At 44.2% G+C, this 27,767-nt stretch overlaps 1 protein-coding gene and 1 pseudogene across 2 annotated transcripts; both read right to left on the reverse strand.

Moving 5' to 3' along the window:
* Positions 1 to 1,298: 1,298 nt before the first annotated feature.
* LOC123189619 (eIF-2-alpha kinase GCN2) lies at positions 1,299 to 27,638 on the reverse strand. 2 transcript variants are annotated; one of them, XM_044602077.1, is made up of 30 exons: positions 27,197 to 27,638; positions 26,416 to 26,487; positions 26,258 to 26,317; positions 26,079 to 26,184; positions 25,074 to 25,178; positions 23,761 to 24,198; positions 23,082 to 23,213; positions 22,894 to 22,980; positions 22,709 to 22,795; positions 22,503 to 22,599; positions 21,847 to 21,964; positions 11,919 to 11,973; positions 11,651 to 11,817; positions 10,817 to 11,004; positions 10,228 to 10,376; positions 9,824 to 10,073; positions 8,979 to 9,237; positions 8,751 to 8,847; positions 7,921 to 8,001; positions 7,732 to 7,788; positions 7,410 to 7,541; positions 7,246 to 7,332; positions 6,918 to 7,026; positions 6,700 to 6,836; positions 5,984 to 6,088; positions 3,324 to 3,412; positions 3,124 to 3,226; positions 2,927 to 3,049; positions 1,903 to 2,122; positions 1,299 to 1,814 (listed from the first exon to the last, which is right to left on the reverse strand). In XM_044602077.1, the coding sequence occupies exons 1-29, from the start codon at positions 27,313 to 27,315 to the stop codon at positions 2,012 to 2,014; spliced, it is 3,720 nt and encodes a 1,239-aa protein (XP_044458012.1). In that variant the 5' UTR covers positions 27,316 to 27,638; the 3' UTR covers positions 1,299 to 1,814; positions 1,903 to 2,011. The 2 variants fall into 2 exon arrangements, with proteins under 2 accessions (XP_044458012.1, XP_044458011.1); XM_044602076.1 differs by having other exon boundaries at positions 23,761 to 24,228; positions 27,197 to 27,637.
* On the reverse strand, positions 11,981 to 15,648 carry LOC123189620 (uncharacterized; annotated as a pseudogene).
* Positions 27,639 to 27,767: the final 129 nt, after the last annotated feature.

Raw genomic sequence — 27,767 nt, forward strand, 5'->3', positions numbered from 1 at the left:
CCGGTGGTCCCGGTACAATACCGGTGACCCACTCAATATACATATATCTACCTGTTTTCATACTAAAAGACTTGCTCGCACGTACTACCCACTCAATATACATACATATACCCCAATAAACGAAGAGAAATGCTGCAAACATATGGACAAACCACTTTCCATATTGCTCGTTAAGTGCACTGGCATACAGAACCATTTGTGTTAATATAAAGCGAACATCTTGTCACGTCTGATTGTCTGAACGCCCGTTCCTCCTAAACAAGAGAACGGGATATGCTGCCGCCGATAGTACCTCCTACGTTTGGGGGCTGGAGACACCTGTGGCCATGCCAGGTGAGGAGCGAGAGCTCCCAAAGTATATACCGACGAAAACGGTGGCCGGCCCTTGTCATCAAGTAGCATGCAAACGCGTTTTGGCAGGTAGTTGGTCTGCACTCCTCTTCATATTCAAGTTATGGAGCCGCAGAGGCACCGGAGAGAAAAGAAAGGCCAAGAAAACTACAGGTCAACCGAAACCGCGTGAGGCATCCAAAAAAAAAACGCGTGGAGCAAGCAGTCCCCACTGTACCGTCGGATGCGGATCTCGGTCGTCGACCGTCGACCGCGATCTCGCCGTCCGATCGGACATCGACGGCGCACGGAGCGACAGATGTGCACGCTGCCGCACGTGGGGGCCCGTGCGGGCCGCACGTGCCGAACCGCCGACAGGCCGGCGCCCTCTCATTCCGCGGGTACATGCACATATTGCAGCTGGCTTCACTGGATTGCAGCTCATCCTTGGCGCTGTATAATGTAGCCTGAATTGAAAAGGGTGGCAGTCGACCGGAACTGACCTGTGGTTCGCGAAGCGCGTGCATGGATTTGGTAGATTAATCCCCGTGCTAAGAATCGTTTGGACATGCCGGGTTAGCTTAATAGTGTAGGAGGAGACTTGGGAGATAGGAGGGCGATAGATTCCTTCTCGAATGGTGGCATTCCATGTGCACCGCGCAGTACAAGGCGTGAGTTTCCGACGGGCAGCCGAGCAGTGCTCGCCTAGTGCGAATAAAGAACAGGAACTGATAGAATGGTCCTGGCAGTGACGGGCACGGACGGACAGCAGCTCGCTTTACCTAATCATGTGGTGTTCAGTTTGACAAAGGGCTCAAACGGGAGGTGACAACTGCAAAGATCAACGTCACGACACCGGCCTCTCATGCCGGGTTGGTACTTGGCACAGTGACGGAAACACTTGAGTTGAATCAAGTGATGCTCTCTAGCACCGTGCACAGGTTACATACACTCTACTCTGACTGATATGTAGCAAAACTGCACTGGCAAACTGGGCATTCCCTATGAGCATCAAAGAAGTTAAATTGGCCTGTACATGATTGTAAACAATTTGAACTATGCACAAGACTGCCTTCTGTAAGAATTTGAAGCCAAAAAATTGCAAAGGGCGTAACTAGGTGAGCCTGTTGCACAGCCGTTCCGCTATCAACAAGAACGTTGTGCAGGATTGCAGCTCCATAGTCACATCGCAGAAGCAACTCTCCCCATCTAGCTATCCACAGAATGGTGGCAGCCAATATTGCCGTACAACAGCTACCCGTCAGCTTGCATCGACTGCGATACTGCTCTAGGACAATCAGGATTACACCAGGCCATCAAATCAAATCACTTTTCTCGAACTGGGGACACACCGAATAATCTTGGCCCATGCAGGGACAACCAAGATTGCACAAAGCCACCAGTCACCTTGCAATCTTGTACTGTAGCATCATGAATGCGTTTGGTGTCGGTCAAAATGTTTGGAAAGGCAACACTGCTTTCACCTGGAAGTTCAAAGAGAAAAATATCAGTAACCACAAACTGGCTCAGCCGCAGAAAAAGATGGAACTTGAGAAAATAATGGAAACTAACCTGACCATAGGAAAGATTATATCCAGGACAGGTAGATAAAAAGTCTGATATCGATTGATCCTTTGGAATAGCAAACCTGAACAAAATTCACTAACGAGCAGATTGCCAATCAACTCCAGATTGTAGGATTTTTGAACTGTAAAGATATTGCTTCAGACAGGAACTTCACAATTTCTTCCTTTTCAACATCTTTCTCCTTTCTTGCATCGAGATGTCTAACCTGAACCGAAGATAATAAAAACATAGCAACATTAGTAATCTCAAAAATCCTAAGTGCATTAGTGATTCACTAAGTGCAGATAGAACAATCTGTGGTTTTCCTTGTTGCTAATTTTCCTCGTCGAAATAGACATATCAACTGTCAAGTTTCCATCTATCCTAAATTGTTCACTACTCCCCCCGTTCCTAAATATAGGTCTTTTTAGAGATTCCACTACAAACTACATACGGATGTATATAGACATATTTTAGAGTGTAGATTCACTCATTTTGCTCCGTATGTAGTTTAGGAACAGAGGGAGTATTTTGCATGATGTTTTTAGTGTGCCTCCGTACTACATTAGAATAAAAGAACATCTTTTAAAAAACATTGGATTTTGTTTCTTTATTTTGGATAATCATTGAGTCACTGGTTCAATCTGAATGCTAGATACATCCATTTGAGAGACAAGCTTTTTCGGACGGAGGGAGTACTAGATTTCCAGATGGAACTAGTTACTCAATGATTATCCAAAATAAAGAAACAAAATCCAATGTTTTTAAAATATGTTGAAATTATTCGTACAAGACACTCAAGAAGTCTTCCCAGCAAGAAGGTACTGTCAAGAACCTGTAAAACTAGGTTAAAAAAACCCGTAAAACTTAAGATTTGTACTCACAATAGAAGCAGATGGTCCAAATGCAAATCAGTGCACATCATTCTGGTATTCATGTCACAGGCTCTTTTTATTTTGTGACAATGATAAAATACCACTTCTTAACAGTGTAAAAACACAATAAGGTAATATAACCTCAACATATTTACCTTCACAAGATCTGTTTGCGAAAGACCTGCTTCAGTGATAAACACAAGGCATTTGATGTCATGATCACTGGCGTACTCATATTGTTCTTGAAGACTTGGGTCTTCCTGAGGAACAAACTGGGCCTAATAATAGTAAATCTATCAGCACTGGCTGAAAATATAATATATATAATCTGCAAGGCTTGTGTAGAATTCACCTTTATGTTAGCTTCCCAAAGTTCTGCAACAAGTTCCATGCGCTCGTTTAAGAGTCCGCCGCCACCCTTTGAACATACAAGTACACTGATGCTATTTTCAATCCTGATGTCCAAAAAATATTAGTGCGTCTAAAGAAATCTCAGTGACCCATTAAAGGGGGATGTGAAATGCAGAAAAGATAGATGATCAGTTGTGTAACCTTGGCAACCCAACGTCAGATGAAGGATTATTAGGAAGGAATTTCTCAAGTGCAATGCTCACACCAACAGCACCCGGGGGTTTGGTTTTCTGTGCAGGTTATCAAATACAAGTTAATCACTTGGCAGTCTTTCATTTTGATCGCATGATAAGCATTCACAGGGGAAAATATTGTGGTAACAACAATTATATAACTCCTTTGTTTTCTCGTTCCGAGGAATCACCAGCACTTGAATGTCTAAAGGTCATGATCGAAGAATGCAGAGTGAGTTTCTAAGCAGATGAGATCAAAATGTCATTTATCATACGGCTTGAGCAGCTTCCTATCAAAACAAACGGCGTATCTAGGGGATGGCTACGGTACAGAAAACTTGAGAAAAGTTTCTAGACCTACTTTTCCTTCCACATTTTGCACTTCTCCCCATTTCCCATCTGGTGCCAGTGAAAAGTTTCTATACCCCCCTAGTCACTCCTTCAGTTCTAATGCCACAAAAGTTCCATCTCATGACTCATCTCCTTTGCATCTTTCTGAAGCACAGGCCAGAAGCCTCCCTGTCAAGGTATATACTCCCTCCGTCCGGAAATACTTGTCGTAGAAATGGATACGGATGTATCTAGAACTAAAATACATCTAGATACATCCATTCCTTGGACAAGTATTTCCGGACAGAGGGAGTATTATCTATTTCTCCTTATCAGGACATCAGTGCTAAAGGAAGAAATAGAGTTATGTACACCTCCCATCACATTGCTGGTGAAAGAGCTGCACAATAGAACAGCCGGTGCAGTGGTAAAGCACCCTTCTGTTATGTACATCCATTCCCTAGCAAATCCACTTCGATGGGCGAGTATTGAATAAAAGGGGTTTGGAAGATTTAAGATGTCCTTAAGAGCAACTCCAACGGGCCGACCCATACGGACGGCGATCTCGTCCGCTTTTTGTCCGTTTGGGTCGGCCAGACGGACATGATGTCCGCTTCCGCATTTGGGTCGGCGCGTGCGCCCAACGCTGGCCTGAACCCATTTTGACGGCGCAAAAAAAATGAACGCATGCATATTAAAAAAGAGAAACAGCATTAATTAAACATTAAAGCCAGCCACGAAGGCCGGCGAGAGTCCACGCGTCCACATTTGCATTTAAAAAAATAAAAACAGCCTAAACTACGAGGCGACGCGCTGCCCTAGGCGGCGGCGTCGTCGTCCTCGGGGTCCGTGAGGTCGATGAGCATTGGCGCCGGCCCGGCCCAGGCGAACGCCGTGTTCCAGAGCGCCGTCATGTCGGGCAGTGCCGGCGCGGGGGGTGTGCGGCCGCCTGTGCAGCCGCGGCCTGGCGCGCCTCCTCGGCCTCGCGCTGCTCCTCCTCGAGGTCGCGCTCGAGCATCTCAAGATACTCGCCGTCGCGGCACTCCTCGGCCACCCTGATCTTGCGCCAGTGCTCGAGGTACGCCTGCTCCTGCGCCGGCGTCGCTCCCATCCAGACCAGCGGCGCGCGTACCCACTCGCGCACTACTCCCATCCAGGAGTAGCGCTCGATGGGGGACGGCTCCCGCTCCGGCTCCGGCTTGATGGGGGACGGCGGGGCCACCGGCGGCACCACACTGTCGCCCGCCGCGGAGAGGGCAAGGGCATGCGCCATTAACGCCTCGTACCGAGCCTCCTCTTCCGCCTTCGCCGCCTCCGCCCTGCGCCGCTCGTCCTCCTCGCTCTCCCGGCAGACGGCCGCAAGGGCCGCCTGGTAGGCGTCCTCCGCCGCCTGGTTCTCCTCGCGGACGACGAGCGCCGGTGGCGGCGACCTCCGGTCAACCTCGCACACGCCCCGTCGCCTCGCCTCCTCGTGCTCGAAGGCGAACCACCTCGCCCAGTTGGGCGAGTCGGTTGCGTAGGCGGGGTCGCGGCACTGCTCCGGCGTCAGCAGCGCCCGCCGGCGCCGCACCTCCTCCGCGTGAGCTCGAGCCGACCGCGGCGCCGCCGGCACTGGGATCCTATCTGGATCCAGATGCCAGTCGTGCGGCAGCGTCACGTCGGGATACGGCAGAGGCTGCCGGTGCTGCCAGTGCCACTCCGCCTGGTGCACTGGCACATTCACGCGCTGCCTCTACCGGCGAGGCGCCGGCGCCAGCGGAGGCGGGTGGAAAGGGGTGGGCGGGACTTGCCCTTGGCCTTGCTGCCGCTGGCGCCGGAGAAGAGGCCCATCTCGCTGTGGTTGTGGTGGCTAGGGCTTGCCGGCGACGAGGGAGCAAAGGATGGCAGATGTGGACGGCGAGTTTGGATGAGGACGGCCCCGCCGCACGGTCGGCTTAAAAAAGGACCGCGTGGGCAGTGGGTAGTTGGACGGCCGCCATGTGGGGACGCGGCGGACAGCGGGAAGGCGCGCGAAGCGTCCGTTCGGCGTCCGCGCCGATGCATTTGGGGCGCAAATTTGGGCCGCAAATGCGTTGGCGCGGAAGCGACGCGGACATGATTTGGGTTTAGGTCGGCGCGTTGGGCCGCCACTTTTGTCCGCGCCGACCCAAACGGACGCATGCGGACGAAATGGGTCGGCCCTTTGGAGTTGCTCTAAGGATTCCGTGCCATCTATATGTAGTTACTTGTTACTGCAAACAGTTCCATTAATTCTTTTAAGTTCCCCTCAAGCATACAGTAGCATCAAGAACAACTTACATGTGTCTTATCCCAAGCATTTTCCATCAACATATCATATCGCCCGCCAACAGCAAGCAGCTTTTCATGGGAACTCGACGCAGGACTACCTTCTTTTGAGTAGATCTGTGATAAAGCATGGTTAACTGAGATATTATATCATCAAACATTAAGTGCACATATAACATATCATCTTTTAAACCATGTGACTTTGAACTTAACAAATGTTGGGATTAAGAATAATACAGTACTTTTTATTGCCATATTGATGACTAATAAGTCATCAAGCAGTAACGTATGCTTTGCGCATATTAACAAATCATGTTTTAAACTATGTGACTGAACTTAACACAAGTTGAGATTGAGAAGAAAAATACAGTACTATTTATTCCCATTACCATATTCTCATTACATTATGGTAAATATAAGACGAGAATGATGTACAGCCTATACTGCATATCATGCAACAACAACAACAACAACAACAACAACAAAGCCTTTAGTCCCAAACAAGTTGGGGTAGGCTAGAGGTGAAACCCATAAGATCTTGCAACCAACTCATGGCTCTGGCACATGGATAGCAAGCTTCCACGTACCCCTGTCCATAGCTAGCTCTTTGGTGATACTACTGCATATCATGAGAACTGAAAAATAATTCTCTCCAAAGATACAATCGGACTGTTCACCAATGCTTTAGAATTCCAGAAAAGAGAAGATATAAAGATACAGTTCATCACCTGAAAAAACAGATCCGTGTAGTAATAGTCTGAAGGAGGCATAAGTACATCAATAGCAATATGTTCTTCAACTGACCATACCCTCAAACATTTGAGGAAAGTGGAGAGATCATCAAGAGCCTTGCAAGCAGATTTATCTACAACAGGAAACACACAATGATGCCATCATAGAAATTCCTAGTGTAAGGAGCTATGTTAAGAAATGTAATAGCCAGTACCATAGAAAAGGGTCCCTCTTAATCTAGCAAGTACTAGATCTGCAGATCCACAAAACCGCTGATCTGCTTTATGCAGCTTCTCAACAACTTCTTCAGAAAGACGAAGATCCTGGTTGATTCAATAAATTAGCCTAAACACTGAAAATTATTTGCCACAAAATGTCTCTTTTATGATGTTCAGGTGTGTAACTACAAGACTCACAGAAATAACCAGTATATTCAATTCACAAAACACAATGAAACACATAAGATAACTTGTGACACATTTAATGAAGCGTGTGAATTATAAACAAACTTCACACTTCCTACTCGTGGAAGCAGGTTATACCTGTAATAGTTGCCCTCGAATCAAACTCCACTGTGACTTACGATCCGCCTTATTTGGGCAATATTGAACAAGAGTAGAAGATAGAAACTGAACAACAGGAAAGGATAAGTATCAGCTAAAATGATTCCGCAAATTACAGAAACTGTTAAGGCAAAATAGCATACCTCAGCAACATTCTGTCTTCGTTCCTGAGGAACTCCTGCCCAGGAACAAACTGCTTCAGCGAGTTTGCTATGATTCAGCCGAATAACTATTGCCTTCGAATTGTAAAAACGTCTCACAAGGTCCAAAGCTACCTATGGTTGCATGGAGTAATTGTTTATGTCACGATACAAAAGTACATCTTCAACATTAAAAAAAAATTCTAAGATAAATGCCTACTTCGAAATGCATTGTTGCAAATGAAACATAATCTAAAGAATATAAGATCACCGCAAAATGCAGTCACAGAAACAAGGCAAATGATACCACATGAAAATGTATTACCTTGATAACTTCGGCATGTGTTATTGGTGAAGAACCTCCAATGATGTCAAAATCACCCTAAAAAGGCATGAACATAATCTTAGAGAAGGAATCTGGAAATGATTTCATGACAGTGAAACAGTAGACAAAGAAAGATATGGCTATAATCCAGCTTGACAGTAAATAATAATTATATAAATAGAACATTACCTGAAGAAAACGATAAGGAGTTGAATGGCCAACTGCTCTTCTGTGAACCCATGATATTTCATAACGCTTACATGATGATAACTGCAAGTGAATTGTGTAAAAGTATTCGCTGTTAGCTATACATCATTGTACTCACTGGCAATCTCTTACAACTCTTAAAATGAATGAGTGAAATCATTACAAAAGACGCACATTCAAATTTACTACACTAGTCTGGAACAAATGGTTTACTACCATTCATTAGAAACATTTCCATTCTAGAATCTGTTAAGAGTTGTATATGCTTTCCATGAATTAGCTGTGTAGTATCTCCACTGTACACGGGGTTTTCTGCCTATGGCCTTATGGAAATACAATTTGCTATCAGCCAATGGCCTTATGGAAATCCCCCGCAAAAAAAATGGCCTTATGGAAATAAAGCTGCTATCGGCCTATGGCCTTATGGAAATATAAGTTGCACATTTGCATACTTCCTCACATGGTATCAGAGCCCTAGGTTTTCTTCCCACCGCACACAACTCCTGCTCTCTAACTCAGACAGATTGTTTTTTATCTTTTCTCGGTATCATCTCGATTTCTATTTCTGATCGATTCTCATGACAACAGTTACCATGATCAAGTTTGTGCCCAAGTTCCCTGATCACTGCATCCCAACCCCGATTTCCAGATCAATTCCCCTACACAGCAATCGCCCTATTTCTAAAGGAAATAGGAAATAGAAGAAATAGATCTGAAAGTTGGGAGCAAATAAGATGTAAAGACAATCAAGGCATACAGTCACACAATTAGATAAGGGCCACAAAAAAACAAGTGTGACACTTGTTATAGACCTGGTTAGCAGCAACGTTCATAACAAATGGTGTTCGCAGCTCATAGCAAAGTTCTAGCATCTCTCCTCCTTGTGTTAGGATCTTCACTGTCTTTCCACTACAAATTTGCAAATAATAAAAATAATAATATAAATGTCAGCAAAGAGTAGTTGTGATGGAACAATCACTAGTTTGTCTTCTTCACACATTAAATATTCATAAGGTAAGCAGACTAGAATTCAAACACACCTATTTTCAGTAAATTTTCCATCCAATGTATGCAAGGGTGATATCTGGAACCTTTTAGCACAATGTCGCTTAAAAACCTCTTTGCTAACCTCAATAATGGAATCCAAGAGTTCACTGTTATCATTTTTATAAGTGGTTTTTTTACTGCTTTCATGCTGACATTGCATTTTGGCGACCAGTCGATCTTCATTAAATATTGTAGATATAACTCGATCATAAACGTAAGTGTCTTCAGGTGTCTGTATCATTCTAAGTACATCTGCATCAAGTGGACAAAGGCAGACATAATAAGTAAAAAAGATTGAACTGCCACTTCAAATATATTCAATATCCATATACAAGGAAAAGGCTGAAACAAGTTGCCTGAAAGGCCCATGATGATAATAATATCCACCAATTTATTAAATTACAGAGCACACAAAGCGAGCACCATAGAGCAGACAAACAGTCTATTGTTGGAGGAGCACAATTGCAGTCAAAAATCAACAAAGTACAAAGCACAGTCTATATTTGTGCAGCACAATTGCCCATGTAAAGTTTTATTTTGTTTTTTGTTGTTGTCACCAATTATAAATTTAGCACCGCTTTGGTGCTCTTCTTAATACAAAAGCAGTCCAGTACGTGTTCGAGAAAACAAAGTATAAAGCACAGACATGAGCACATAAAGGCATAAAACAGAGAAATGACCCCCCCCCCCCTTGTTTTTGTGCAGAGGGGCCACACAAAATAGAAGAAACTTAAAATTCATCAATTAAAAGAATTAGCAGTCATCAATTAAACATCGCCTCATGATCTGTTCTTCAAATGGTACGACCTGATGTTAATGCAGAAAAGTCAAAACTTACCATTTAACCACTCGTCCTCCATCCGAGGAGGCAAGTCATTTTGCAAAAGCTCAATCGCAGATGGACGTTCGGACGGGCTTGGGCATAGTAAGCGTCTTAATAGATTTGATTGACCAGGATATTGTGTTGACCATGATACTGGAGACTCGCCTTTCTGTTTAAGATCAGTGAGAACAAGATGTCTTTCCATTGCTGTTGAAAATGGATGCCAAAGCTCAAAGAATATAACACCCGCACTGTACATGTCAACCTGAAAATAACCAAGATAAAAACCCAAGAAGTTTAGAAAATACTACAACTGGTATTAAGTTGCTATTATCATAAGAAATACTCTAACTAATTCTCAACAAAGATATATCTATTTGTTCTTTTTTTTAAATGAAAAAATAGAACTCTATTCTGACCTTTTCGTTTATCTGTGGCCACTTCTGTTCTACCTCTGGTGCAGTATAAAAATAGGTGCCTACTTGACCTGTTCCATCCATTGAAACACCCATTCCTTCAGTAGGAATATATTGGTCATGATCCAGCTGCTCCAGCTTTAGAAATTTGGCTGAAAAAATGATTAAAATGGTGTCAGTTCAAACTTTCCTCAATCACCTAGAGTTACACTTCACATAAAACAGGGTAATTAACTAAATAGAAAATATCTGCAATTCAGGATGTCAAACCCCCAAAATTCTGCCAAGATATTCATGACAATTTACATCTGAACTATTTTGTGGGTTCATTTAACATTCAAATGTCAATATATTGAAGAGAAAAAACTGAAGTGGTAACTTTGTACGTCATGTTAACACTTCATGTCAAGATGACAGTATCCAACCAATCAACATCACAACTCCGGGAAGAAATAAAATATTGCCAATAACTATATCTATGAAACCACATGATTTGTTGCTTAACCAGTACATACCATTTAGAATGAAAATATAAATCCAACCGACTGCAAAGAAATGTCAGTTCCGGATATAACTAGGAAAGTTCACCTACCAAGACCAAAATCTCCAATTTTGATGTCGTTGCGCACATCAAAAAATATGTTGCTAGGTGTCAAGTCCCGGTGTATGATGCCTTGACTATGAACATGTGCTAGGCCTTCCACGATTTGTCGAAATAGGTGCCATGCATGGTCGACATTGAAAGATGAACTATATGTCTCAAAGTCCTGTCGCAGGGTTCTGAAAACAACACACAAAACAAAGTTAGGTAAAGAGAAACCATTATCAATAGCATAGGTAACATTATGTGTCACTAAATGACCAAAATAAGAAATAGAATGATTGGGTAGTCACAGTCCCACATCTGAATTCTCAGGCCAAAGATCGTGCCCATGACCCAGCTTAGAAGTTTACAATTAGCCCTTTTATTATTGTAAGTCTACTCTGTTTATTCTGAAATAATTAGCTTCTATTATTCGTAAAGTGGATGTGTAAGGTAAAACAACTACACCAAAAACTGTCTGGTCAGCAATCAAGCTTACAGGTGAACTTTAGCACTGCCCAACCATGAAAAGACTGCCTGCCTGAGCTCCTCAAACAAAATTCAGACTATGACTAGGTCTGGTGCATATAGGACATCGACTCCTCGTATAAATGTCACTCATTTCTTTAGAGATAACAGTAGCATAGCTTTACGTAGTGAAAGTTATTTGAAGTTCCAGGTACTGAGAGTCGAGAGATGCAGCATTGTTACTCCTCCGATGTTTCTCTGGTTTCTTTCAATTGTTGTACACTAACGTAGTTTCACCATAATAAAGCAAGACCAGCTCTAGACCCTGTGTTCCAATAAAACTTCCCTAGTGCACTAACTGCGTAATGAACATACCTAGGACAATACTCCATTTGGATGTACAAGTATGTGCATTCCTGCTTATTTCCAGCACCTGAATCTGACAAGCTGATCTCGTCGAAACTGTACATAGAGCTCTCAGCAGTGCGTGACCCCCCAGTGTTCACAACATTATGTTGACCATATTCAGTTTCAACCCATGCCTAGTATCACAAAGACAGGTGAGATATAATTGTATGATCTCCTAAACTTGAACATAATAATAACTTCAATGGAAAAAAAAACTTATGTATAAAATATTCACCTGGTAGTAACGAACAACATGCTGATGCTGCAATCGTGAAAGTGTGGCAACTTCTCTGAATACCTCGTCAAAATATCAATTACATACATCAAACAAGAGAGAGCAGAAATGCGGAAAAAACTGTCAATAAATAAGCAAAGAAGACTTATTGAACTACAAGTATACCAAGTATAAATCCCTCTGAAAATCGAAACATCTTTTAGTCGCAAACAAGGTGGGGTTGGCTAGAACTGAAACCCATAAGATCTCAAAAGGCAAGTCCCACGCACCCCTGTCCATGGCTTGTTCTTTGGTGATATTCCAATCCTTCAAATCTCTCTTAACGGACTCCTCCCATGTCAAGTTTGGTCTACCCAACCTCTCTTGATATTATCAACACGTTCATCCCGTCTACTATGGACTGGCGCTTCTGGAGGCCTGCGTTGTATATGCCCAAACCATCTCAGACAATGTTGGACAAGCTTCTCTTCAATCGGTGTTACCCCAACTCTATCACGTATATCATCATTCTGAACCCGATATTTTCTTGTCTGGACACATATCCATCTCAACATGCACAATTGGGACATGTCGCCTTTTAGTTGGCCGGCAGTCTGCGCCATACAGCCATACAACATCGCAGGTTGAATGTCGTCCTATAGAACATCACAGAGCATGCCAGAAGTTTGGCGTCACTTCATCCATCAAGCTTTGATTTGATGCCACCTCCTTCATCGATATCACCATCCTTCTGCATCATTGACCCCAAATATCAAAAGTTGTCCTTGTGAGGTACCACCAGCCCATCAAGGCTAGCCTCCTTCTCATGCCGAGTACTACTGAAGCCACGCCTCATGTACTCAGTTTTAGTTCTACTAAGCCTAAAACCATTTGATTCCAAAGTACATCTCCACAACTCTAACTTTCTATTAACCCCCATCTGAGTATCGTCGACTAGCACCACCACATCGTCAGCAAATAGCATACACCACAGAATATCTCCTTGTATATCCCTTGTGACCTCATCCATCACCAAAGTAAAAGGATAAGGGCTCAAAGTTGACCCTTTGTGAAGTCCTACATTAATTGGAAAGTAATCAGTCTCGCCATCACTTGTTCGAACACTTGTCACAACATTATCGTACATGTCCATGATGAAGGTAATGTACTTTGTGTTTCTCCAAGGCCACCACATGACATGTCATGGTATCTTAGCGTAGGCCTTCTCCAAGTCAATGAACACCACATGCAGGTTCTTCTTTTGCTTCATGTATCTCTTCGTAAGTTGTCGTACTAGTAAAATGACTTCCATGGTCGACCTCCCACGCATGAAACCAAACTGATTTTTTGTCCCGCTTGTCATTCTTCTTAAGCGGTGCTCAATGACTCTCTCCCATAGCTTTTGTATGGCTCATCAGCTTAAATCCACGGTAATTAGTACAACTTTGAACATCCCCTTGTTCTTGAAGATTGGTACTAATATACTCCGCCTCCATTCTTAGGGCATCTTGTTTGACCCAAAAATGAGGTTGAAAAGCTTGGTTAACCATACTATCGCTATGCCTCCAAGGCCTTTCCACACCTCAATGGGGGTACAATCAAGGCCCATAGCTTGCTTCCATTCATCCTTTTTAAAACTTCCCTGACCTCAAACTCCTAGATTTATCGCACAAAACGTCTGTTGGTACCATCAAAGGGGTCATACAACTCAATGGTAGAGCTCTTCTCTCCATTGAACAATTTGTCGAAGTACTCTTGCCATCTATGCTTGATCTCCTCGTCCTTCACCAAAAGCCGATCTGCTCCGTTCTTGATGCATTTGACTTGGTTGGCATCCCTCGCCTTCCTCTGTCGGATCTTGGCCATCTTATAGATGTCCCTTTCGCCTTCCTTCGTGTTTAAACGCTAGTAGAGGTCCTCATACACCCGACCCCTTGCTCCACTCACAGCTCGCTTTGCGCTCTTCTTTGCCACCTTGTACTTCTCTATGATGTCTGCACTAGGCGTCTGCAACAATCTTTCTTCTCCTTAATAGCCTTTTGGACATCATCGGTCCACCACTGGGTATCTTTAGGTTTGCTTCTACTTCTAGTCACCCCAAAGCCCACTGAAGCCACCTCCCAAATGCAAGTTGCCATCTTCATCCACATATTGTTTGCATCACCTCCTTCCTCCCCAGGGTCCTCCTTGATAGCCTGAGTTGCCTCCCCCTTGAGCTTCCGCCACTTCGTTCTAGCATTTTGGTGCCCTTATCCCGATGGACACGAGCCCAAAACGGAAGTCAGCCACCACAAGCTTATGTTGAGGGACAACACTCTCTCAGGTATGACCTTCAATCTAGGCAAGCACGCTTGTCTTCTCTTCTTGAGGACTAAATCAATCGAGCTAGAGTGTTGACCACTACTAAAAGCCACTAGATGGGACTCTCTTCTAAAGAGGGTATTAGCCAAGGATGAAGCTAGAAAAAAAGTTTAATGGGGTCATGTTTATTACAGTGGGATCATCTTCTATAAATGTATAGTGATTAGTACTAAGTTAGTGAAGGATTTGCTACTTTCATTGGGGTCAATTGACCCCAGTGCTTTACAAGGCAGCTCTGTCCCTGGTATTAGCTACGATCATGTCGTAGGCTGAAGCAAAGCTTAAGACATCCTCTCCTTGATTCCTACTAACATAACCAAAGCCCCCATGCACCCTTTCAAAACCTGTGTTAGATGTAACCACGTGGCGATTGAGGTCTCTTATGAAGAGCTTCTCGCCAATAGTTACATTCTAACCATCTCCTCCAGCCTTCCCAGAACTCTCTCTTGGTGCTCTCATTGTGGCCTACTTGTGGGGCATACACCCTGATAGGACTGAGAACTAAGTCCCCAACGACCAGCTTGACTAGGATAATCCGGTCCCCTTGCCTCTCGACGTCCAACACTCCATACTTGAGGCTTTTTTTATCAAGATGCCTACTCCATTTTTGTTTGTACTTGTTCCCGTGTGCCACAGCTTGAAGCCGGTATCCTCCACCTCCTTCGCCTTTTGTCCCTTCCTTTTGGTTTCTTGGACGCATAGGATATCAACACCTCTCCTCACTGCTGTATCAACTAACTCCTGTAACTTACCTTCAGGGACCCTACGTTCCAGCTACCTAAGGCCTTCTTTGGTTCATAGGATAGGAATTTTATAGGAATAGGAAAATCATAGGAAGTGAGATGACATGCATGTCAATTCCTATAGAGAAAGAGATGCCATTTGGTGCATAGGATAGGATTTTTTTCCATTGAGTCTAGGCTAATTATTGAATCGGGAGATGGGTACCTTCAGACAGCAGCCTCGCTTCCTGTCTTGTTTCCTGCGTGAGTGTGTGTCTCAGATGTGGCGGCTCACACAGGACAAGGGAAGAGGGGCTCCTCTTCTAGGTCAGCACCTCTCATGGGCTTCGGCCCAAGAGACAGATCTTGATGGGCTAGGGCCCATACCGGTTCAACGCTCCCCCTCAAGATGGGTGGTAGATATCTATCATCCCCATCTTGTCATACGCCAAGTTACAGTCCTTTGTTCCCAGCCCCTTTGTCAAGCAATCTGCAAACTGCTGCCCAGAGCTGACATGAGTAAGGCTGATGATCCCAGCATCAAGTTTCTCTTTAATGAAGAAGCGATCAATTTCCACATGCTTCGTCCTATCATGTTGAACTGGGTTATTAGCAATGGCTATAGCTGATTGATTGTCACACCACAACACCCTTAAGGGTCCCTTCCTCAAAAGTTTCAACTCGCATAGTAGGTGCTTCACCCAGAGCATATCACACAACCCTTGAGATAATGCTCCATATTCAGCTTCTGTTGTTGATCTAGACACAACAGTTTGTTTCTTGCTCTCCATGACACCAAATTTCCTCCCACAAACACACAGTAGCCTGAAGTTGATCGTCTATCATCTTGACAGCTAGCCCAATCAGAGTCACTATAGCCATCCACCTCAAGATGTCCACTCTTCGCAAACCACAACCCTTTACCCGGAGTCCCCTTCAAGTATCTCAGGATTCTGTGAACAATATTAAGATGCCCACTCCTTGGTTCATGCATGTATCTGCTCACCACCCCCACGGCATACGTAATGTCAGGCCTGGTATGACACAAGTATAATAACCTCCCAACCAGCTTCTGATAATCTTCCTTATTCACTAGCTCACCTGATTGTGCTGTTACTTGATGATTTTGTTCAATCAGAGTAGGGGCTGCATGACATCCCATCATGCCCATGTCACTCAAAAGATCCAAGGTGTATTTTCGTTGGCACAAAGATATTCCCTTCTCTGTCCGAGCCACTTCTATGCCAAGGAAGTACTTCAGATTTCCCAAGTCTTTTACCTCAAACTCCTTGCTCAGACACCCCTTCACTCTCTTTATTTCCTCATCATCTCCGGTGATGATGATATCATCAACATACACTGCAACAATGGTGATCTTCTTATCAGTGTGTCTATAAAACACCGTGTGATCACCATTACATTGGCCATACCCCATATTCCAAACAGCTCGTCTGAACCTATCAAAACATGCCCTCGGCGATTGCTTCAGGCCATACAAGGATTTCTTCAGCCTGCATACCTTCCCCGTAGTTTGTTCTGTGCCAAAACCTGGCGGTATCTCCATGTATACCTCTTCTTTCAAGTCACCATGTAAGAAGGCATTCTTGACATCTAACTCGTGCAATTTCCACCCAAAGTTTGCAGCACACGAGACCAATACATGTACTGTGTTCATCTTTGCAACTGGAGCAAATGTCTCATCATAGTCAATTCCATAAGTTTGACTATATCCTCTAGCGACCAATCTAGCCTTATACCGTTCCACCTTGCCCTCAGGATTCTGCTTCACAGTAAAAATCCACTTACAACTCACTGCTTTCTTTCCTGCCGGCAATGTGGTTAGCACCCATGTCTTGTTTTTTTCAATGCTTCTAACTCCTCTATCATCGATTCACGCCACTTCGGATCTTGCTTTGCAGCCTTCCAATCCTTAGGGATAGACACAGTTTGCAGAGAGGCAACAAACGCCTTATATGAAGGTGACAAAGCCTTGTAAGACACAAAATTGCCAATATCAAGGTCATCACAAGCATCATCCTTTGGCAGAGCCTTCCTTGCTACCTCACCCTTCCTTGCCGCTTCACGTGTAAGTTTTCGCAACGCAATGGGCAGCTCCACTGTGTCAGATGAGCTTGCCTCACTGCCTTGCTGCTCCCCCTGCACTCTTGCCTCACTACCTTGCTGCTCCCCCTGCACTCTTGCCTCACTGCCTTGCTGCTCCCCCTGCACTCTTGCCTCCCTGCCTTGCTGCTCCCCCTGCACTTGTGGTTGCCGTCGCGAGTACACCAGGGTATTCGTCTGCCATCGATCCCGAATAGGAACCTGGAGAGCACCAATCTTAAGTGTATCGACAGTTGGCTCGACATGAGCCTGCACATCATCATCAGTGATGGTACTAACCGGAATTGTACCCACTATTTGAACCTGAGCCTGCACATCATTATCAGCGTTAATGTCCACAGAATCTCCGTGAGTATGAGACACATCCTTCTCCCCCTCTTGACCATCATGCACAGGGTGTAGGTGGTCAAGCTCTGCAAACAGCAGACTGAGATCAGTCGGCTCACCATAGAATGGCTCAGACTCCCTGAACGTAACGTCCATACTTACAAACCTGCGTTTTTCAAAGGGACACCAACATTTATACCCCTGCTGACTAGACAAGTATCCCAGAAAGACACACTTCACTGCCCGAGGATCAAGCTTGCCAACAGATGGTCGGTGATCACGAACAAAGTAGGTACTGCCAAACAACTTTGGCGGAACAACAAACTTATTATCTCTAACGAGCAACTCAGACGGAGATTTCATGCCAAGTATCCTGGAAGGTGTCCGGTTGATCAAGTATGTGGCTGTCATAACTGCATCATCCCACAAGAACTTAGGCACATTCATGGTAAACATCAATGACCGAGCAACCTCAAGAACATGACGATTCTTCCGTTCGGCCACTCCATTCTGAGGGGGGTGTCCGGACATGAAGTTTGATGAAGAATCCCATGGTCAGCCATGAAAGCCCCAAAAATGTTGTTCACATACTCCGTTCCATTGTCCGTGCTGAGCACCTTGACCTGTACCTGAAACTGGTTCTTTACAAGAGCACGGAAGTTCTGAAAACAGCTAAACACCTCATCCTTGTGACGCATCAAGTAAATCCAAGTCATGCGAGAATAGCAGTCAATAAAGGTAGCAAAATACTTCTTCCCATTCATTGACACCACTGGGCTAGTCCATACATCCGAATGAATAAGCATAAAAAGAGATATGCTCCTGAGCCCCTTACTCACATATGAGGCCCGTGTGTGTTTTGCATATTCACAAGCATCACATGTCAGCTTGCCTTTGCCTATTCCACACATAACATCCGGAAATATTCTACCCATCTTATGAAAAGATACATGCCCCATCCTACAGTGATGGATCATCGCCTGCTTCTCCTTATCCTCCATGGTCGCAGCACACACCAAGTCCGGCTGCACCTCCTGGTTCATGTACCAGAGCCCCCTACGCCTGGTGCCAGTCCCAACCGTCTAGCTCGTCTGTCGCACCTAAATCAAGCAACCGAACTTGTCAAGGATCACACGACAGTCCATTTGATCAATGAGTGCACTGAAAGAGGCCAAATTGACAGGAAAGGCTGGCACATGTAAAACTGACGATAGGGAAATGGTCGGAGTACACTTTACTGTACCAACCCCTATGACTGGTTGTTTTGTGCCATCAGCCGTTTGTATAGTGCCCGTGTGAGAGGGAGGATGCTTAGTGTAAGACTCGAACACACAGGAGTTACTAGCAACATGCTTAGATGCTCCAGAGTCAAGAACCCGCTCTGGAGCACTTTCATTAATAGCAAGAGATGCTCTTTCCGGATTACCTTCATCAGTGGAGGCCCAGTGAGCAAAGTCTCCATAGACAACATCATCTACATCTTTGCCTTTGGACGTCCCAGTGTCTCCTGCAACGGCCATGTGAGCCCTCTGACCCCCTGAGTGTCCTGAGTAGCCACCTCTGCCTCTAGAAGCCTGGCCCCATGAGGTCTCTGAGTATCCACCTCTGCCTCTAGCACTTCTACCTCTGCTTGTTCCCCCTCTGTTATATCCCCTGCCTCTGCCATGTTATATCCCCTGCCTCTGCCACGAGTTGGACATTCTCTCTTCCAGTGACCTACCTCCCCACAGATATGACATTTGGTGGGATCTCCCCACTCCATGCGCTCAGTGACTGCAAATGTCAAAGCTGGCACAACCTTTCACGTCTGCATGCTCAAGGGATAGGCGCGCCTCCTCTTGAGTCATCGCTGCAATAGCCTCGGGAATGGTAGGCGGACTAGGTTGGTGCAACAGGGAAGCCTTCCTGCCATCAAAGCAACCTTTGAGGCCAGCCAAAAATTTCAGCACACGCCTGCGTGCCATCCACTTATGCCCTGACTCGATTGAAGCCGCGTCATAGAGTTCCAGGGGATCACAGTTATCCTGGTCAGCCCACAGAGCCTGCAGTTCTGCCACGTATGTCATCACTGACATGCCATCATCTTAGCGCAGCAACCTAATCTTGTCCTCAATCTGAGCAATGAGCATGACATTGCCCTTGCCAGAGTATTGAGTGGACAGAATCTTCCATATCTCAGCAGATGAGGATAGCCCCTCCACAGAGCGTCCAATGGAGGGCACCACAGAGTTCAACAACCACACCATAAGTACAGAGTGGATGACCTTCCACCTCTTGCCTTCTGCACTACTCTTGTCCCCTGGTTCTACAACGGTGCCCAACAAATATCCATCAAGCTCCTTCTGCTCCACAGCCCACAAAGCCCTCCTGGACCAGCTCAAATAATTTGTTGCCCCCTCTAGCTTCATGTCCAGGGGCGACATTTCAAGCTTTTGAGCCACTTCCTGTCGAGGAACGATGGCCCCAGAGTTGGATTCCGCGAGGATCTTAGCGAGCTTCTCCAAAGCCTCGGCAAGACCAGTTGGTTCAGCCATCGTTTGACGGGATAAGCAGCAACAGCAAAACTCAGCCTCAGAGAGTCTTCTTTCCCAAGCAGCACCACCACCACCACCACAACAACAAGTCCACAGAGAAAAAAAAAATCTCTGTAAAGCACACAAGCGGTCCAGCCCAGGCTCTTCCTGTTCCAGAACGAGCAGTCCAGCAGGCTGCACCTCTTTCTTCCTCTGCCGCAGCACCAACAGCAGCAGCTCCCCGCCGCAGCCTGACTCGCACACAGCCCAAATCCGCCGCCGCCTTCTTCCTCCTCCTCTTCTTGCCGCAGCCGCCTGCACAGCCCGCAGCAGCCCTCCTCGGCCGCCCCCTTCGCAGCTAGCCACCCCAAGGACGCGAAGCAGGACAAGAGGAAGCAGCACCTTCCCGGCCGCGTCGCAGCTCCTCAAGCCCAGCTGCGTCGCCGCCGCACGCACCACAGCAGACCCGCTGCCTCGCGCACGCACGCAGCCTCCTTTCTCGCCTGACCCCGCTGGGCCCCACCGCCGCCTCTCCGGCGAGGGACTACGCCGCCACCGTCGTCGCCTGGCTCGATGCCATGTTGAATCAGGAGATGGGTACCTTCAGACAGCAGCCTCGCTTCCTGTCTTGTTTCCTGCGTGAGTGTGTCTCAGATGTGGCGGCTCACACGGGACAAGGGAAGAGGGGCTCCTCTTCTAGGTCAGCACCTCTCATGGGCTTGGGCCCAAGAGACAGATCTTGATGGGCTAGGGCCCATACCGGTTCAACACTAATGTTCTTTTCCCTCCAAAACGTGAAGGATTGATTCCTATCCTACATAGGAATAGGAATCCATTCCTACAAACCAAAGGGCTTCAAAGGAATTTTTCCTTTGCAAATCCTATCCTATAGAATTCCTACAAAAATCCTACAAACCAAAGGAGGCCTAAGAGGATCAAGTATAAATCCCTCTTGAAAATCGAAACACAGGTCATTCTAATCTGTGCCAACATTTATTACTTCGACCGTGAATATAAAAATAAATAGAAACGTTGCCAAGATGAAATTACCAAATCCATCCTCAAACATATTCTCACAATGCACAGTTATTTTATTATATGAAGCAACAAATTTCATAGAAACTGATGGTCAAAGTGTCACCTTAGAGGCCATGATCATGTCATGTCCAAAAACAACTTACATTTGGGATCAAAGGGAGTAACAAGTGAAGTAGGGTATTTATTAAATTCACACAGTTATAGCAACTCATAGATAGGGAATGACAATGCTGGAGTTAGATTAGTACCTTAAACATAACGGTTACTTTGCTAGTGACCAATTATCAACATAAGTGAAATGAAAACATATAGAGCTATATGGACTTGGGAGTGTAGGGCTATATAGTATATACTATTACCAAACAAGTTTTAGAGCATGTTTCTACTCGGTGTCATCCTTCCAATAGTTTATCTCAAGGAAACAGTGAAATTGTCAAGTTTTTTTGCCTAACTCATCAACATTGGTTAACAACCGATAATTGCTCTCAGGCAAGAAAAGAAATGCATTTCGAAATAACCCACAAAAAATCATATATGTACATGTGGGAATATTATGTGCACTTGCAAACTTTTGCATAGAAAAAATGACAAATGTACGTTTGCCCTGCACAAAAATAGTCAAATTGGATACACATATAATTGATAACAATTAACCCCTCCCTTCATCCCTTGTCTATTTTTTGTGCAAGAATACAAACCAACATTTGATGCCTTTTAGTGCAAATGGTCACTATTCTTTCCAGGAGCAGGTGTGCTTGGGTGCAATAAAGATGCACCATTTAGCAAGTAAATTTGCAAATGTGTACATGAAAAGGATAGAGAGACAGCACATCTCAACTAAAAGAACAAGATCAGGGGCATTCAAACCTCAGAATCTTTTCATTCACTTGAGGACTTCTATCCTTGAGGCGTATCTTCTTTACAGCATATTGGCGTCCATCGAGCTTGTTTTTACACAATGCCACACGGCCAAAGCCCCCCTGACCTGTCACAAATGATTTCTTAGGAGTTATGCCAATCCATGAAAATACATTCATTTTGTTAGCGCGTCCCAACAAAATGAATGATAAGGTGCATACATTTAATACATACTAATCTACTCTATAGTGAGTAACATTTGGGGACATAAGACAGCATCAATCCATAACTTATACAACTATCAACTATCTTAGCATAACTGTCTTACTTACCATACCAAATGAAAAAGTGAATACAGAACAAGCCAGCACCACTCATGTTAGTCATTTAGTGTGAAACGTTGAGCAGATTAAGCACCTGAAACCAAGACCTAAGGCCTATAATAAGCAAGCTCGGTAAGTGTCAGAACTTCCAATGAATTCCTTACCTTTTGGTCTAAATCATGTTTAAAACATTTTAAGAAGTATTATGTAGTAGAACCTTATTGCATAGTACAGAACACAGTAATTGGTGCGTATCCAACATCCAAATTATCCAAGAGTGTGGTAAATGATTGGTCCATTCATAGTACGCAGAACAGTATCAAGCGGAAGCAAGGCACTCACCAAGTGAACGGAGCTCTTCGAAATCATTCAAATAACGGGAGTTTGGCCTAGACGATGAATTGTCAGCCCTCCAAAATAGAGAGCACTCTGAAGATATCTGTTTGATGTCATCAGAAAGCCAAATAGCAATTAGAAACGCTCAACACCACAGCAGTATTGGTAGAAGTAAATCATGAGTTAGCAGAACAGTATCAGGCGTGGCATACCATTTGTTGCCCAAAAACATGATCAAAAGTTTCCCCAAAAACAGCAGGAGATTCAGAAATTAATTGCTTAGCCCATTCAGAAAGAACCTGGTTAACAGAAAAATAACATGTAAATCATCTAACTGGGAAATGTGATCAAGAGGAATCGACAAGGAAACATAAATTATTATACTAGATTGACACACCCCTATGTTGCATAACTCCGATGATATTACTGGCAAAGCAGCTGAAAGAGAATCCTTTGATGCACAGGCTAACCGAAGCAAGTGTACCTAATGAGGGTACCAAACATGGTCATTACTCAAGGAGAAAATCCTGCTCAAAACGGGGTGAGAAAATCACACTGGAACAAATATGTATGCGAAACTAATACCAGAATTAAATCCCTTCTCTTATTTTGCGAAGCATCATCATACATGTCTGAAACATGAGATGGTGCATTTGAAGAGCCAGAGTCTGGGGCAGAATCTTCATCATTCCAACCTTCATCTGCAAGGTCAGAGTCCTACGAGGATTAACAAATATGTCGTCAGATTCAGCATGCTGGATGACTCATTTCAGTATATCAGTGTAGATGTGATCATTCAAAAGTAAGCAGAAAGGTAGTACAGGTAATAAAGTAGGAGCAGCACTGCAGAAGTTTCTAGCAAACCATCTAGTTTTCACCCCAAAAAGGCAAACCATTAAATAAACATTTGTTTTTTAGGAATAAAAATTGACACCTGATGGAAAATGTAAGCTAGTGCTATCAATTTACCAAACAGAAAAGCATAAATAAGTAGAACAAAACATTATAACACATAATTCAAAGCCATGAAAAGAAGTAGGATGAAAGAAAATTTGAATGTTCATGTACAGCTTAGATCATAAAGAGTTCCCTAAAAATCTCGCATTATTATACAGTTTTCTTTCTCCAGAACAGCATTCCACGAATCAGACTGTCCTTCAAATAAACAACTCCTTTTCTTTGTGAATATGTGAACCATATGTCATAATGTATTAAAAGGAAAACTGTGAAGCACCGAGAACCTATAGAAGTTCTGTTTTATCACCTCGGATTCATGTACACTGCTGAAACTCCTCTCTGGAGTATCTGCCATACCTCCTCTGTTGCTTGTGGACAAAGTTTTGCTGTCATTATCAGTTTCCTCTGCAACAACAGGTAAACTTGGAACTACCTCTCGTACAACACCATGCTTCATGGCATGCTGCTGTTCACCATTATCCTGAGATGAATTTTTTGCAGCGTTGACCTTATCGGCTGAAAAACGGGATTTCTCATTGACTGTTTTCCTCTTGCTTCTAACATTTGAATTGACTTGAGATCCAATATTTTTCTTGGCATTATCAGTTGTAGGATCGAAACCTTGCCTTTGCCAACTATTATCATCATATAGTTGATTATACAAATCGAATGAGTTATAGATGTAAAAGATTCCAGGGTAAGGACCGCCATCAAGGCTAGCTTTCACATCTGCGTCAGTTGCTTCCTGTATTGTATTTGAACCTAAGTGAGGAGCCTGCAATATAGGATAATAAGCCTCCTAAGATATGTTTCTTATCCTAAAGCTCGATAAATAAACAAAATAAAGTTATCCACTGATGAAGTGGAAAAACAAGTAATCCCATACATGAAATCCTAGGATCAGTTATTCCAGATAGCAATGTGTAGCAGAGGCAATAGATTATATATTTAAACTGTACTAATCAAGTACCTTAACAGAGTAATTATTGCATGAGTATGTCTGGTGGTCCTTTTTCTGCTATGGCTTGAACAGTCTCTAAGACCTCATTTATTTCTATCTACTATACACACATGCAGTGGTTTGCATGTTCTAAAAAAAGACTATTTGCATGAGTTCAAGATTACGCAAAATGTGAAATAGAGCATTTCCACAAGTTCTCACAATATATATCATAAAACATGGCGCGCTGATTACCAAGTAACATGTGAAGTAACCATGATGAAATTAGCTGACCAAATGAGTCAAAAGCAGAAGGGTAGCATATCAAAAATTTGTAGTATAGCATCAACCAGTGAAGGTGATAGATAACCTATAATCCCAAGCTAAATGCAACTTCAGCAAACCTGACCGAACTAAACAAGAAAAGCCAACTGGTCTACTTTCTCAAGCACGCAAGGAGCATGAGAAGAGAAGATATCAATGGAAATTTAGGTCAACACAAATGGTCAGGAAACGGATGAATCTTGATTATCTTTTTTTAAGGGGCAATCTTGATCATCTTATATGAAAGCAAATTAATGTCATAATGAAAAATAGACAATGCACCGCATACAAGAACAATGAAAAGGATGTCAAACTCAATGTTATGTATTATAATGAATGCCATGAAACCGACTTACAGTAGTCGTTGAATCAGTAGCTGGAGCAATTGCTGACAGGAATTCTTGAGCAGCCTCTACCAAATCAAAAATCATAACACGCCCTTCTCGGGAATAAATGTTTGCCTGAAAACAAACACCAACAGACGAGTCGAAGATGCTTAGTATATGCACATACCAACGAAAAGCAATTATCACATTTCGCATCGTTGTCTGATTAGAAAAACTTGGGCTTAATAAGAAAATAGTGAAACAGAAATTTTATCTTTGCAACTAGATTAAAGTGGTTTTCTTGACTGGGATACTACTAACTTACTAAGGTACTCAGCTTTCGGATGCTACTCTAGTACTTGCCAGGAACGCACATAAACTGCTTTACCGTTTGAACACAAGCATCTAACAACAGGATGCTCATGCAAAGCCTGCGCTCTCTTATTATTTTGCAGTACCGAAGTTCCAGGACTATCAATGGTTCAATGAAAATGATATTTAGAGGCAAACCGAATAACCATACAAGCTTAAGCCCATAAAGCTACAAAACTTGAATGAGGCTTCTTATACTTAATTACTGTTAAGGGTCATGGCGCTGTTACGGTCTCTATTTTTTTACTGTCACAGCTCATACCGCTAGTAAGTGTGTGCTCGATTAGCTGTGTTATTTAGTTGCCGTTGAGTCATGTGTCAATTGTACCGCATCAAGTTAAGTTGTCGCCCCCAGAAGTTAAAGGGACAATTGGTGATGAGTGGTCTGTTTGTCCACCTTCAGCTAAGAAACCACACAAGGAATGAGCACACCACATAAATCACCTCCACCAAAAATCCTAAGCAAACTATAAGCATACCCTATCCATCTTTCTTTTAATGAGACCTTATCTCCTGAGCTGGTCCTCGCTGTAAAACTAATTCCGACTTTTAAATTGGTCATGATATATTTTGATCTGTTGCAATGCGTGGGCACTCAACAGTCCTCTGTCAAAGGATTCAACCAAAAGTGATAGGTAATAAAGTCAGATGAAGTCAAAATACCTGGTCAGAAAGAAGGGAAAGTAGCCGATCAGCATCTTCTTTACACAAGTTTTTCTCAGGTATGATTCGCAACTTTGGGCACTTGTGGGGGTAACCAGCAAAGCAACTGTATTGTAATCAAAAGATGGATGTCATCAAGTGCAAAACAAACGAAACATCTCTTAAACAAAAAGACTTACATTACGTCAAGAATAGCCGAAACATTTAAATCTCCAAAGCCCATGCCATCAGAGTAAGGCCTGTATGTTATTCATTGATGTAGAAACTTTAGATGGTCAAATACATAGTGAATTAGTGATACATTTAGAAGTATGTTTGGGTTCACATAAGACAATACCTGATACATATGCTAAATCGGGTGTGAGGTGATTGTGAAGTTATTTTGAAGTCCTCGAGAAAAATTGCAGCCCTGATTGATATACCAAAAGGTGGCATTAAGATCAGATAACCAAAACACATAAGAATCAGGGAGACTAAATTATTTTAGTGCCCTGGTTGACAGTTTGCAGAGTGAGTCAATTATAACTTGTCAGTATTCAGTCCACCCTGAAATTCTGTATCGAACAGTTGGATAATATGTACTCCACATTCCATAATTCAAACTTAACGATCACAAAGCAACCAGAGAACAAAAAGGCTAGAACAAGTACCAAAAGTACGCCATAACAAACATAGCTGGCAATAGACAAAATATTAGGCAGCTACAGACTCAGGACCACCCACCATGGAGTTATCAGGAACAGAGCAATAAAACCATACTTTACAATCTACTTGGAAGATAAACATATACAACGAGCAAATATTCTACAGGAACCCAAGCTTTGTAGTCTCCAAAACACTGACATATTAGACAGTGTAACATCATCAGAGAGTAAAAACCATCTGTGACTGTCAGTACAGCAATCCAGTTCCAAAACCAAAAGGTGATGCTACCTCCAACATCTCTTAGGGGATACAACCGGGGGTTAACTCGATATGTGTAACAAATGCTATCGAACTAGTATTCAAGCAGAGACAGCTGAACAACACTGGGTTCGCAGATTGCTGAGAACTTGAAAAACCGAACAGGGGCGCAGCACGAAATCGGTGGGGTTGGGGCTGGTGCAATGGGGCCTTACAGCGCCGTGAGCTCGTCCGTGAGCGCGGTCTGGTCGCCCTCGAGCTGCGCGGCGTGGTCCTTGGCCGCCTTGCGCCCGGCGCCGCCCTTCTTCTTCTTCTTCCTCGCGCTATGCCCCATCGGAGCGGAGCGCGCGCGGCCGCGTCGGAGGCAGCGCCGGACCAGAGGGGGTGCGGCGGCGGCGATTTGGTCCCGTGGGGAGACGGGGATGATCGGATTGGATGTTCCGGGTGAGGGAGGGGATCTGTGTGCTGGGGTTTCTCTGACTCGAGTCCGGGAGGAGGTTTTGACGTGGAATGGAGTGGAAGGGGCTGCGTGCGTCGTGACCGGGGTCCAGACTGTTATCTCGATCCAGTCAGCGCAGAGGCGGCGAGACCTTGCGACCAACTTCGGTTCGGATGAGCGTTTCCTTCCCCAGCTCTAGCCGCCACCCAGTGTCTCCTCCACACCGCCGCCTCCTTCTCTCCCCCTCTCTCTGCGTCAGCAGACAGATGAGTGGGATCCATCCTTTTCGTTAACGACAATGTTATTCAGCGAACCTTCGCTGGGGGGCATATTAAAACGAACGTTCT

The sequence above is a fragment of the Triticum aestivum genome, chromosome 2A (assembly GCF_018294505.1).
Source record: "Triticum aestivum cultivar Chinese Spring chromosome 2A, IWGSC CS RefSeq v2.1, whole genome shotgun sequence".
Taxonomy (NCBI): Eukaryota; Viridiplantae; Streptophyta; class Magnoliopsida; order Poales; family Poaceae; genus Triticum; species Triticum aestivum.